Below are 14,215 nucleotides of genomic sequence, written 5' to 3' on the forward strand. Positions count from 1 at the left end.
TCCCCCTCAGCTCCCTTACAGATAACACACCGGCTATAGCTGTGTGATCATTAGGCTAATATTCTCTCCAGGGATCACTCTGTTTTCATCGTGTCTGCTAGTAGTTCATGAACATTTGGACATAACGTTGAAGCAACTGAAGCAGCTACTTACATTACATTAAGACATCCAAAAACTTTTAATACTTTTCTACATATCTTTTCTTTATGCTATCAGAATTGTTTTATTTCCTGTTAGTGTAAAAATGTGGGAAAAACTAGTTGTCTGTTTTGGAGAAAATATTAAAGAGCAAAATGTTGCAAACGTCATTCTGGAATGGGTGGTTGTTTGATAACAGATGCAATGTTTTTTTGTTGCAGCAGCAGCTGCGGCCATATTAAAAGAAGTAAGCCACAACAAACATCTCATGTGTTTTGGATCTGAACATACACTGTGGCAGTCACTCGCAAAAGCTGAACCATCATTAGAAGTAGTCTGTAAAGTGAACAGCGACTTGGATGCTTAAAAGAGAATATACAACATCCTGCCACATGATGGGGTCAAAGGCATACTAACTTCAAAGACCTGTCACTGATGTGATGGAGGGAAGAAAAACGTGCATGTTCTTTATCATTGATGAGTAGACCTAATTCATTCAACAGAATCATGTATTCACAAGATTGACTTCATCTTCATGTTAAATCAAAAGATTTATTAAAATAACTTAATCAAAAGATCCCAAAGTAAAAAAAAACATATACAACTGAATGATACCAAATGCAAAATTATACAAACATTTATTGAAAACAGTAAGAATGCTTTTTTAAAACAATTCTATATACATGTAAGAAAATTTATACAAAATCCATATAAAAAAAGGCTCAAGGTGAAAAGGTTCACAGTGATTTAAAACAATAGCATCAAAGAAAGAACTCTTGAGCAGCTTTATCAAGTTCTTCACTCATGTCTACTCTACATCACATACACACATCAAAACAACCGTCATCAGGGTCCAAATCTATTCTCATAATGGATCAACAAATGTCAATCTATTGCTGTAAACATACATGTGGCTCACTGTCTGACATCAATTCAAACTCAATATAATTTAAGTACTCAAAGTAAAAGAAACTTGCTTTTGGTGAACAAGATCAGAAACAGTAAAGATGTCTCTCATGTTGCCACCATCCAATCATTGAACACACTTAAATGCCATTGGTCGGGGGGCTTAAAACATCTACAGGATGCTGCTGCATGTAAGCGAAGGCTGTGTCAACAAATCGACCCCGTAGCTCTCAGGTGAAGAAGAATGTGACCTCAATATGAACACATAACCAGTCCAGCCTCATTCCTGAGGAGGCCAGACAGATATTCAGGGCTCATCAACCTGTTGCTGGCAAGTCGAAGAGAAACAATGAAAAACTGTTCATGAATTCAGAGCTGTTGGCAAACACTAAATAAGTACCAAGATGTTCAGGTTGAAAAATTATTCCTCAATTTTGAGCCAGCCTTTCTTATAGTCCATCAGCAGCTCCAGGTAGTACTTCCACTCTGGCTCGCTGTCATACCTCACCTCAAATATGGTCTTTAAAGGATTTGTGTGGGCTTCATGGATCCGCAACACTTCTCCTATGTACCACACTTCAGATTTGTCATCTTCTTCATACAGATGCCGAATCCTCTTTCCAACTAGGTCCGGGTAGTAGATCCGCATGGCTCTGCGTGCCGTCTGAACTGCAGAGCGCAGCACCCATCTCCTCCTGTTTTCAGCGCTGTGACACGCCGACAGATAGGGACAGTATTTGATCTTTAAAAACGATCTGTGCTTTCTTTTCGAAGAGCTACTGAGGGGTCTCAAGGCGTGGCAGAAGTTTCCTGTTCTCTGCCACCTGTGGGTTATCTTGGGAGTCCTCCTGTGGATCTCCATCTCACTGCTCATTTCTCTACTCCAATCAGGAGCTTGAGAGTTCTCAGGGTCTGATATGGTTTGGTAGCAGGCGTTTTTTCTGTTTAAATCTTTGCTAAACATTCTTCTGAGCCTCAGAATCACGCCTGAACAGTTTTTGGATCTAACTGGAGGTTTTGCTGGTCCCCAGCACGGAATATCAGGACTCGAGGACACTTCTGTGTCACTCTGAGATGGGGAGAGTTCATCTAAGGTTAAAGGACAAGTCCATGAATTCTCAGAAGTTGAGCTCAGTGGAATAGAAGATTCCTCTTCTGCAACCACATTCAGAGCGATCCTCTTCACGGTCTTTTCTGTGTCAGCCGCCTCTTCCTCTTCTGACAAACTGTTGTCAAGAAACAAACGCTTCGACATGGTCCTCACCCTGCCTTTCATTCTATTCCTGTTCATACTAGTTCCCTGGTCATTTGGGTGTCTCTGAGGGTGCGATTCTTCGGGCGAGGCTGGAGACGCCATGATATCTGAAGTTACAGCTTTCTCGCAGGTGATAGTTTCTTCAAAACCTTCATCCTTTTCTGTGTTAGCAGGGTTGTCCATATCTAATCCTGCAACATAGGGATTATAGTAATTAGAAGAGGTTAAAAACAAAGAAAAAAAGCAAGATATATGGTCTTAAGGCAGCTGAAAATGCGAAGGTGAGGGTTAAGAGAGGTGTTTCAGTTGATTAGATACAGGAGGCTGTTGCTTAGAAATGCAAATAAACAGATACCCTCCTAAAAAAGCAAGCCAGCAATAACAGAGTCCAGCACCACCATACACAGGTTTAAAATCAATGCTCCCATAGCACTTATTCAGCACACCAGAACAATGAGACACTATTCTATTAATAACAGCAGACATGGTTGTTGGACAGCATGATCCTTTACAAAACACACTCCTTTTTTTTTAAACTGACACAGAAAAGAAGGCCGTGGGAGTGAACATGAAGGCTGGGGGGGAATCAGCTGCTATGAGTGAGGGAAACAGCATTAAAGAGAAAGAGAGGGGAAATCTTCAGATAACAGTGCTGCCTGACCATGTGAACTGTTAATAATGTCAGCAGTGAACGGAAATTCAATCAAGCTCAACTGAGTTAGTAGATACATGTGCCAAATCAAAAAATAACTGGAAGTCGTAAAGTGAAAATTACTTGAAGGAAACATCTGGTGATGTTCTGATTTTTGTTTGTGTCAACATATACAATGAAAAGACCAAAAAAAAAGAACAAGTGATCCCTCTTCAAGGCTTTGGGATGACAAAGCCTTGAATGGCTCTGAAGACCCCAGTTGTATCCCAAAACGTAATAACCTAACATAAGAAAGACGCTACATCACTACAATGGGGCCAAAATAGTCATTAGGGCATGAAATGTTAGGGCGTGGTGTTGATGAGGACCTCTCGATATGATACAGAACACGATCAACGGGTAACAATACAAAATGTATCTCAGTACTGTACATACTTTTACTGAAAATGTAAAGGTTGAGCGGAGAATTTGGCTTGCTGTATAATTTAATCTAAATACCCAGCTTTCTAAATTCTGATTGGTCCAAACCCCTTAACAACAGTTGTTAACTTTCGCTCATTTGAGCAACACCAGAAGCAAACTGATCACTTGTCATGGCAATTCAATCTGCAGAAAAGAGTTCTATCACATTGTGGTTCTGCTTGTTGATATGGTATCAACCATAGACATATAAAGAGTAGACGCCGCATCTACCGCTACTACCTATTGGCACTGATGAGCCGTGGGGCCGCCATCTTGGTCCAGTCACCTGCTCCACTCAGTGTAATCTGTTTGGCAGGTGCAATTCAGTGTCAGCGTATTTAATCAATCATAACTCACTGAATACTAAACTGATTTTCATGCGTTTTTTTTCTTTTCTGCAAACATCATACATGTAGGTATGATACAGGATACATGGTTCGGCGTATTTTAATATTCATAGTGGGCCTAACAGTAATAGAATATTCTGATATGTGATACATGTAATGTATGATAGGTATTTTGCCGCACAGTGCTCTGGCACCTTGAACTCTCTGCTGCTTCAGTTTACGTTTACAAGTAGGATTATTGGTAGGATGACTGGACCAAGATGGCGGCAGTATTTCTTGCGCCCCAGCAGCCAATGCGGCGCCTACTCTTTATATGTCTATGGTATCAACAAGCAGAACTGTACGAATGGTACAAAGAGGTACATTATCCCATACATAACTATCTCATTCAAAAGTTCCATTCTGATTTATTAGAACGTAGGGTCATCCCTATACCAGAAGTTTACACATCCATGTAACACTAGTTACAAGATAAATACCTGAGTTGATACCAAGATAGCTAGCTAGCTCCTTTAACTCATTGGTTCCCTAAAGAGGGGTCGGGACCACTGGGGGGGGTTTGTGAGATCCTATCCAAAAAAGTGGTTATTTCGAAAAAAAAATTACCTTTTTTTCTGAATATCTAAAATTGTTAATTTTATCCATTATTATAAGAATATTAAAAAAGATATCTGTTCAAATGAATGCAAATCCCAATCTGTATATCCTATCACCGCAACAGACTGAACATTCTGCTTTCGACCTTTTTTAAATAACTATGAAATAAAATGATAGTATTTTGGCTTTCAGTTTCTAAAGTCTGTTTTTGGATTAGCCTGTTATCGCTTGCCCATGGCTGTAAATAACGTTTAACCACACCAAGTAACAGTGTGGGTCCCAAGCCTCTGGCTTAGGATGGTTATTTTGGGGGATCTTGGGCTGTTTCCGAAATCGCCTACTATACTAGCAGTACGTACTGATATGTCCAAAATTCAGTATGTAGTAAGTAGTATGTGAACAAGAGCAAAATCTGCAGTATGCCAAAACTCCCCGGATGTCTACTGATTCGGGAAAATATTTCAGTATCAAGCGGCAACCTCCGGTCTAAAAACATGAGTCAATGCGGAAGTGTTAAAAGCTGCAGTTCATCGAGGATCTGCTTGAGGCTGGCTCCGGAAGTACCGGAAGTCACATACACATGAATGGGAAAAAGACGATCCTTGCAGCATTAATAAACATGTTTACAGCCTGGTACAAAAGATGAGTGTAGTCTGAATAGCTAATTTCTCAATGTCCTTTCACTGTGAGGGGGTGAATTTTTTTCTAATTCGGCAATTTGGAAGATATTGAGATTACTAGTCTTCCAATGAGAGGCACATCTGCCTGCAAGAACACTGTAGCTGTTGGCTAGGAGGCTCAAAGCCCGCCTCTTTACGTCACACTGGCTCGACAGAAGCAATATGGCTGCTGCTGCCGATTGGTCTCAAAACAGCGTTCAGAAACAGGTGGGTGACGTCACGGATACTACGTCCATATTTTTTACAGTCTATGCTCAGTATGCATCGGACCAGTCTGCCTTGCGTACTGTTTCCCATAATGCACAGCGCTCGTTCTGCTTTTTCGTTTTCCTCATTTTTTGACGGGAGGAAATCCGTTTTTGGGTGCTGTGAAAGTTATCAAATTACATATAAACCACTTCCTAACTTTTTAAATCATAAATGGATGCTAAATTTTTATTTATCGGCTTCGCCGTTGTTTACTTCCGCTTTCCGAAACCGGAAATCCAGCGAAGTCTGGCTCAGCATGCTGCATGACAGATCGGACAGAACAGTCATACTACATACTAAATTCAAACGCAGTATGTAGTAGGCAATACCTACTGCCTTCTACATTAGTAAGTAGTATGTAGCAGGCCGTTTCGGAAACAGCCTCATCAGGCTGAAAAGCTTGGGAACCCTTTGCCTTAACTTCCCCTTCTATCTCTTGACCACAATTGCTCTCTCTCTTGCTTGCAGCGGCTATAGGAGCCACCCTACAGGCCAAACAGTGACACCTACAGGCACGGAGGTCTTTGTGATTACAGGCGTATGATGGGAAGATAATACATTTTGTAATCCATTTAAATAATTAGACCTTTTTAATATTGTGAGGGGCAGGAAAATCAATATCTTATCATGAAAACTAATACCGCAACACTTTGCTACATAGATATTTTTTCATTGCCCTACCAAATATGCCACTTAAACCGCTTTTTTTTAGCAAAATTAGTTTAAATGTGTCCGTCTGTTTCCAGAAATCATGAGCTTTTAGAAAGGGAAACCGTATGTTCAGGAGAAAATATTTAGAAACAAAGAAAAACATTATCAGCTCTTTTCTTTTCATGGAATTTGTTGACAACAGTAATACAGAATATTTCAAGTCTACTTCTTGATATGCCACCATTTTCTCACAGTGTTACTTCTCAAGGTCCACTTCCCTCTGTGACTAAACAGAAACGATGCTTTGGAGGGAAGTGGTCAGGTCGAAAAGTGATGATCATTTTCTGAGAAAAAGAACTTCTCTCAAGATAATGGTTTCTCACACATTTAAAGTGTAGGGCTGTCACTTCCTCCCTCTGGAAATGTGATCCAACAGCCTGCTTCACTGTCTTTTAAGATTCATTACTGCAATCGACTCACATGAAGGCGACTTTGATGTTTCTGCAAAGAGCTCAGCTTGGCAGATCTTTCACCTCAACCATCCCATGACAATTACAATGCAATCATGCAAATTATTGTGATTAGTTGCTGAAATTAGCAGAAGTGTTCCACTGTCTAATCAGAAGAGCAGAGGAGGGAGATTGGGGGTCAAGATAAAAAGTACATATACCTGGACTTTCTTTAGGCCATCAGATGAAGTTGATTCTGTAAAAAATAAATGGATTTTATATTGAAAATGTATGTTTATTTGCCATCCCTTTTATTCTGTTCATTTCAAAAAAGGGGCAAATAATAGAGACAGAAGGACAACGAAGGATGTTTGAGGTTTCACACAACACAGAACATGTGACAGTCAAAAAATGAACCTGTAAAATAAAATCCGGAAGATCTGTGGGGGGCTGATGCTTCAGCATTCATGATGCAAGATTCAAATGGATGTTAAGAAAATTATTCCAAAGTATTATGAAACAGAAATATTGGGTAAATAAGCAGAAGTAGTTCTGAGGAATTTCTACATAACTGCACAAATGAATAATATCAGCAAGTCTTTCGAAATAAAAGGTGACTACACTTCCTTTTGCATGACCAAGGTTAAAAGCAACATTTCGTTTGGCTTGACAACCAAATAAATAAATAAAACTTCAATGAGCTGACAAAAACAGACTACTTCCCTACTGCTGAAGACCTGGTACTGTGGGTTCTAAAATGGGATCCAGCTAGATTGGTTCGATTTGATGGATATGAATATTCACAAAACCAGAACACATTTTGATACCTTTATTTACCACTTTGTATTTGAATGGAATACTTCAGTTGCCTAACATTTTAACGCCACTCATTTTCTTCCACATGGTCTTTCTGGATCTTTTTTACGAACCAACACTGTGGAATATTTGTTGTAGCTGTTACAGCAGAGCCATGGAAATGACAGACTAAGCTAACTTTCCTTTATTTTTTTTTGGGAGGGGGAAAAAAAAGATTGTATTCAGTACAAAATAACCTGATATCAGTTAATTTTGATTAACCCTCCTGTTATGTCTGTTTCTCTGGAACGGCAATAGTGACCCAGGGCATATTCAATCATCCAAAAGTGTCAGAACCCCAAAAAATCCCAATACACATTTTCTAAATACTTTTTTTAACTCCATTACTAACCATTTAAATCAAGATTTAGTCCATTGGTGTTCTGTAATTCTCACAGATAATGGTTCAATGAGGATAACTCACTCGTTTTTCATTGAAGTTAATGTTAAACTTTTTTTAAATGTACATTGGAAAGCCCTAAATATAAATACAATAGTTTTACATGACATAGATTTTTGTTTATTTTATTTTACTTTTTTTTTTTTTTTTTTTTTTTTCTGTCACATCTTTCCCAGATTTTATGCTGCATTTAGCTGGTTTGGAAGGCATATATTACCTAAAATAGACTTTAAAAAGGGGCAATTTGACCCGCAACATAACAGGAGGGTTAAAATGTTCAAAAAGTTATGACATGTAGAGGCACAGCCCAAATATGTGAAACAAAAGTCTGTAATGTGTTTATTTTCTCTTTCTCAGACATGGATTTACTTCACTGATGATGCAGTAAGAAGTTGTGTCCATCGTCTCTCCATAAGGGTTAATTATGAAAACTGTTACCCTTATTTGTTTGGCTTGACATCACCAAAGGGTAAAACTCTGTAGTAACATCTCAGAGCAACGGTCATGAGGCAAACAGATGGAAATATCTTTAATGGACTAAAAAAATATCCTTCACTTCTTTCATTCAATGCTCTACATACATGGTGGTACAAGCATGCACTCACCCAGGTGTTTGCAGACACAGGTGTAGTACATCAGGTTGACCACATCTGCGTAGATGTCAGGCAGGTGTTTCAGAGACATCAGCCTCCTGAGTCTCGAGGAACAGGCCCGTTTGTGGAGCTGGATGAGGATTTTTTCCTCAGACAGTGTGGTGGGTCTCAGCTTCACTTTATGCTCCTGCAGGACCTGGTCGATGAGGCTGCCCTGGACTGTCGGGAACAGCAGTTCCTTCACCACCAGCATGGGGAGGAACACCGCACCGGTCCGCATGACGTGTGGGAAAGGACAGCGTTCCTGAGCCGTGTACTCTCGTAACCTTTCTTGTAGCTTTTGGAGAGCCAACTTCAATTCCTCATTGAGCCAGACTTCTCTGGCTTCAATCCCCAACAGACAGGACACCTTCTTCACTTTGGTTGTGGGAGATGCTGGTTCAGTCAGTTCCAGATGAGACAGCCAGGTTTTGAGGTCCTGCTCTGAAGAGGCCAGCACAGATTTGGATAAGAGCTTGCAGAGAGACTGGTGCAACTCAAAGAAGTGCTGGCGGACTGGTGTTAGGGGCTCAAGTGCTGGTACAAACTCAGTTTTTAGTATCACAGATGTTTGTTCTGGAGGCAGAACAGGGCGAGAGTGGTTTGTACCATTGAAGATGATGTTGTATTTGGAAAGTTTCAGACACTGGGGAGGGATATTTTTAAATTTCAGTCTGTTCTCAGGGGTTTGAGGTGGAGTACTTGGTGTAGGTTGCCGGACTGATGTATCACTCAGAGGAGAAGCATCCACCTTTGCCGTCTCTTTACAAAGTTTAGGCTCATTAGAAGTCTCATTTTGCACTTCCCTTAAGGGTTTAGATTCAAATTCATCAGGATCGACTTTCTTTATTACCAACATAGGCACTCTGTTGGATGAGACATTATCTTCATACTCTTTCTTGATCTTTACAGCACTGAAGTCTTTTGGGATAATGCAAGTCTTGCCAGAGTGGTCTGTGTTTGATGGATCTACTTTTTCCACTTTAACATTTTTTAGTTCAGAGGTTTCTGGGTGATGTCTGTCTGCTGGAGTATCTGAATCGATTTCTTTGGAAACTAGACAGACAACAGGCTGCTGTTCATCCCGACACGGCTTTTTCTCTTTGATGTCTGGCTTGCTTTTGACCTCCCTGAGCTCAGACGACTGGGCAGTCCTCTGAGACACTCTGCCGGGAAATAACAGTCCAGGGGCCTGCAGGTATGCTTGGTAAGGTGCCAGACTGAAGACATTGTCAATAACCGGCATAGGAGGAGAGTCAGTTTTATCTTTTTGTATTACACTCTCCATTTTCATCTTCTGTCTTTTCTTGAAATGTTCCACCTCATATAATTCTCTATCCTCTACTTTTATTTTCTCAGGGGAAGAGGAGTGGGAGATGCTTCTTTTTAAACACCCTTTAGAGGAGGCGGAGCCTGATCTAGGCATGGGGCTGTCATTCTTTCCTGGTGCAACAGCAGGGGAAGAAATCAGTATTGGGACACTTGCACCACCTGGTAATGCTGAGTGGATTTGACCTGATTTGTGGTAGAGTGAGTGTGGCAGCCATGCCCCTGGGGACACAGGAAGGCCTTCTGCTTGCATAGGACTTCTAACCTGGGCTTCAAAAGAGGAATAGTCCTGGAGTCTGTCCATGTTCAAGCTAGTGGCAGGGAGGACAGGTCGGTTTAAGTGCAGGCTTGTGAGTGGCGGGGGGAAAAATCTGTTTACATGATTGTTCGGTGAGATGCTGGGTTGGCTTATATGCCTAGGGGGGCTGTTTTGATCCACATGTAAGAATGGCAAATTGGTCTGTGATAGGCTTGGACTGGGTTTGTCCTTGTGTACGCTGGGTGCAGGTTGCATCGTGAGATCTAAGTAATGACTTGGCTGGGAACCATTTCCACGGTTAGAGTTCAAGATCTCTCTTAAGTGGCTGGGATTCGGGTGAAATCTAGAAGCTGCATAAGGTGGCTGCTCCAAACTCCTCATGAAGGCATGGTGATGCAAAGTTTCATCCGACAAACGCAGAGGAATTTCACCATGAAACAACTGGGGCACCATGTAATGCTCTCTGTGGTTGGAGATTTTGTGTTTAACAATCACAGGGACTCCTTCCCTCTGCTTACTGCCAATGTCTTTACACGGTGTCCTGTTTTCTACCTCCACATTTGCCTGGGGGTAGTAAAACATTGGGTGCTGTGTTAGCTGGCCATATTTGGACATGGGAGAATGTTCCTGATAAACCTCTGAGGTCATATGCTCGTATGTAGGATGGGAGGGGTAGAAACTGGGGAAGACTCTGGGAGAAGTCTGTAAGCGCTGGCTCTGCTCACTTAAAGAACCAAACACAGTGTGGGGCAGGGTGCAGGGGTAGCTGTGGCAGTTTGGATCCATCATAGCAGGAAGGGTCCTTACTCTGCTTGGGCTGTATGGTCCCACTGTCATCCTCTTCAGTGCTTCTGCACCAGGCTCAAGCTGCAGGCCTCTCTGCTGCAGCAGTGCATCTTGTGCTTTCCCTCTTTCAGCATGGTGAGCATCAGTTTGCATCAACTCATGCTCATAAACAGGGTTTGGTATCCTCAGAGGACCATGTTCCATACTGTACCGATGTCCTATCACACAACCCAGCTCATTACAACAAGGGTTAAGTCCATAAACTGGCTTAGGAATTGCAAGGTAAACAGGGTTTTCAGCCGGTGGAGATAAAGTCTCACCCCCACTCTTTTGTTTCCTACCAGCCTTTGCTGTGGCAGTTACAGGGCTGCTCAACCCAGGACTTTTAGCATATTGTTTAAACCCCTGTTTTACTGCAGCATGATGCAGGGGGGAAGAATGGCCTTCATCTGAAGATTTGCTGTCTTGCCTGTAAAATATATGGTTTTGTCCTTCCATGCCAGAGAGGTGACTCACAGGATTTCTGTCAACGAGCAGAGAGGTCTTTGAGTTGCTCCACGGAGGAGTGAACCCTACTGCTTCCTTTCCTTTCGGGTCATAAGTAAAATAAGCCCCACTGTACTGCAGCGTCGGGATACCCTGTAAATCAGACATCATTTTGGCTTTTGCCAGTCTTGTCCCATCATACAAAGGCATCTTTCTTCCTAAAAAAGGACCTATAGGGCTCTGAACGGACTGGCTGCTCATCATGTCGAAACCTTGCTTTGATGATGTGTTGAAATGGTTCCAGACCTGTGAAGAGAACAAAACGAAAATTAGACACTCGTGTTCATTATTCAATGTCCAGAACTACTTCAAGGGATCAGTCATTTTAATACGCTTCAATAAACTACAGAGTTACTGGATAGCAACCTAGCTCAAAGGCATTATTTTGAACCGCTACTAATTTTGTGGCTAATCACATGTATATCATATACAGTCATATCAGCTGACGCACAGTGGAGGAAGCTAAATTCAACAAGTGTCCTAAAGTTGTGTGAGTCTGTGTTTGTGTGTGTGTGTGGGTGGCGGATGTGAGGGGGTGATTCACAACTTAACGCCTAAACAAGTCAAAGCTCACTTTCCTGACTCTAACATTCCTGATCATCGGTTTGATAAAATATCCCACTGCACTTAAAAAATACTGAGTCCAGGGTTCTTATGTGCTGAGGAAAAGTCCTGGACACACTGGCCACTAGAACCAATTCCAAACTATGAACATTTGTTGCATGTCATCCCAGCTATTTCCTGCCCGCATTGCCTGACTCACTTCAGATGTTCTACCAAAGGAGAAGTCAAATGCAAGGATTATCTTGAAAAAAGTGGGATTGAATTCATGTAGTATTTAGTTCAGGATATGCCAGAATGTGTCATCACCATTCCACAGAAGAGCTTCAGTCTCCCTTGAAATCAGATCAGATCAAACCTGATCTAACTTGTCCTATTTTGTCTTGTCTCTGTCCATTCACCAGATACGAAAGTGGACTGTATGGTTTCTATTCTGCATTTATTTTAACACCAAACTCTCAGTCATACCATACTTCCTTTTTAGTTTTTGTTCATGCACTTCTCCAATAGATACTTGAAGGCACCATAATGACACAGCTTGTGGCTAACATCAGTGTGACACTCAGCTTACTGTAGGAGAAACCAGTCCATTTCCCTATACCTACCAGACCATAATGCAAAACACCCCCCTGATGCCTTTTTCACTGGTGTTCAAATGGAGAGCTTCGGGCAAGCTGAATTTAAAAAGACTAAGAGATCACCTTTGATACACATCTTAAGTCTGTGATAAAGATGGTGTGAAATAAGCACCACAGAAACCACTTTAACACCTGATCCAGGCTCTCAGACACCCAAGTCCATGCGTGCTTACCAGATGTGATCAGTGCATCCTGTTTACACCTTTATGTACAAAACGATGCCTATATCTGCAAATAGAGATGAGATGTGTGGTTTTTGTGAGTGGAGGAAACTGTGCAGTGCTGATAGCTGCAGTGGGTTGTGTGTGTGTGTGTGTGTGTGTGTGTGTGTGTGTGTGTGTGTGTGTGTGTGTGTGTGTGTGTGTGTGTGTGTGTGTGTGTGTGTATGTGTGTATGTGTGTATGTGTGTGTGTGAATCCACACTCTCCTTCCTCTTTGTGGGTTAAGTGTGATGTTTTTAACCGTCCAAACCGTCAGCCAAACACTCTAAAGCACGCGAGAAAAGTCTGATTAGGCACGTCACTCTAAACTAATGTAAAGGTTATGAATCAAGTTCCATAAAGTCCTCAGTGACATCAGGAAAAAAAGCTCTTTATGGCACCTTGGTGTCAATAGAAGCGATAAGGATTCACGTTTCGACATAAAAAGGGAAATTAGAGAACTATATATATTCGACAGGTCCAAGAGTTATGAAACTTTTCCTCACTGGGGGTTGAATGAAAACAGTTTATCTCTTTGTGTTGCCTTTATGAATATTCCCAAATAAATAAGGCGCAAATAATATGGAAATATTACACGCGCGAGAGCTCGATCATATTGCGAGTCATTTCCATACAGGCAGTGAACGCGCCGTGAACCACGGTGAGATCAAAACCACACTGTGGGCTTAAAACACACACTTTCACACAATGATGCGTTGCACAAGTTACAATGGGGTGGAGGTTCATAATATGTCATGCTGTCATGCTGTCTTAGATGGCACCATTAATGTGTGTTTGCTACACTTTAACTATGTGTCGCAATCTAGACTGACCTATCACTGAACGATTAGGCGTTAAATGTTCTTACCTCACTGATGTGATGACCTTTAATGATTTCAACGAAGAATCCATGCAGCAAAACTTTAAGAAAACACTGCGTAAAGTCTCTTCTTCTCCTGCTAGGACACTGTCAGAACTATGTGTTACCAAAATTCCCACGAAATGAAAAAAGAGTGCCTTCCCAAGACGTAGGAGCGTCTCGTGCGCAGTCAACGCGGCTTTGGGTGAAGTTAACAAACTGAAGAAAAGACAAAAGGGAGGAGGACGGTCTTTGATCAATAGGCGGAGTCTCACGCTCTGTCAATCCACGATTTGTTTTCAACGCACATGTGATGTTTTCCCGCTGCTCTCATCCTCACTTTTATTGGCTTTGTCCTGATGCCAGGCCTGCAGGCTGCTGATGCCACCTTAAGTGAACATAGTGTCGTTTTCGATTGGTTCATAGACATAGAACACAGACTCAGCCTGTTTTTCTGGCAGGTTCTCTTTCCTGGCTTCTCATGTCTTTCTCTTTTGTCCCGAAAAACAGGACTTTTAGTCCCTTTCCTCTAAGATACTCTCTGTAAGTTATAATTGAGACAGACTAATCGACTGTTTAATTATTTCTCTCCGTTGAAGATAAAGGTTTTTTTTTCTTTGACAAGTATGTGTGACATTTTACTTTAGGACTAGCCTATTTATATATTTTTTTAAAGGCTATAGTTGCTTTTTTAAATTGCTGTTTCATTTAAATAGCAGTTCTGGAGTTTCTTAACCCTCCTGTTATGTTGCGGGTCAAATTGA

At 41.4% G+C, this 14,215-nt stretch overlaps 1 protein-coding gene across 1 annotated transcript; it reads right to left on the reverse strand.

Moving 5' to 3' along the window:
* Positions 1-759: 759 nt before the first annotated feature.
* Positions 760-13,711, reverse strand: c6h15orf39 (chromosome 6 C15orf39 homolog). The gene is made up of 3 exons (XM_034685473.1): positions 13,461-13,711; positions 8,247-11,439; positions 760-2,490 (listed from the first exon to the last, which is right to left on the reverse strand). Exons 2-3 carry the CDS (start codon positions 11,395-11,397, stop codon positions 1,466-1,468), a joined length of 4,176 nt encoding a protein of 1,391 aa, XP_034541364.1. The 5' UTR covers positions 11,398-11,439; positions 13,461-13,711; the 3' UTR covers positions 760-1,465.
* Positions 13,712-14,215: the final 504 nt, after the last annotated feature.

The sequence above is a fragment of the Notolabrus celidotus genome, chromosome 6, assembly GCF_009762535.1.
Source record: "Notolabrus celidotus isolate fNotCel1 chromosome 6, fNotCel1.pri, whole genome shotgun sequence".
Taxonomy (NCBI): domain Eukaryota; kingdom Metazoa; phylum Chordata; class Actinopteri; order Labriformes; family Labridae; genus Notolabrus; species Notolabrus celidotus.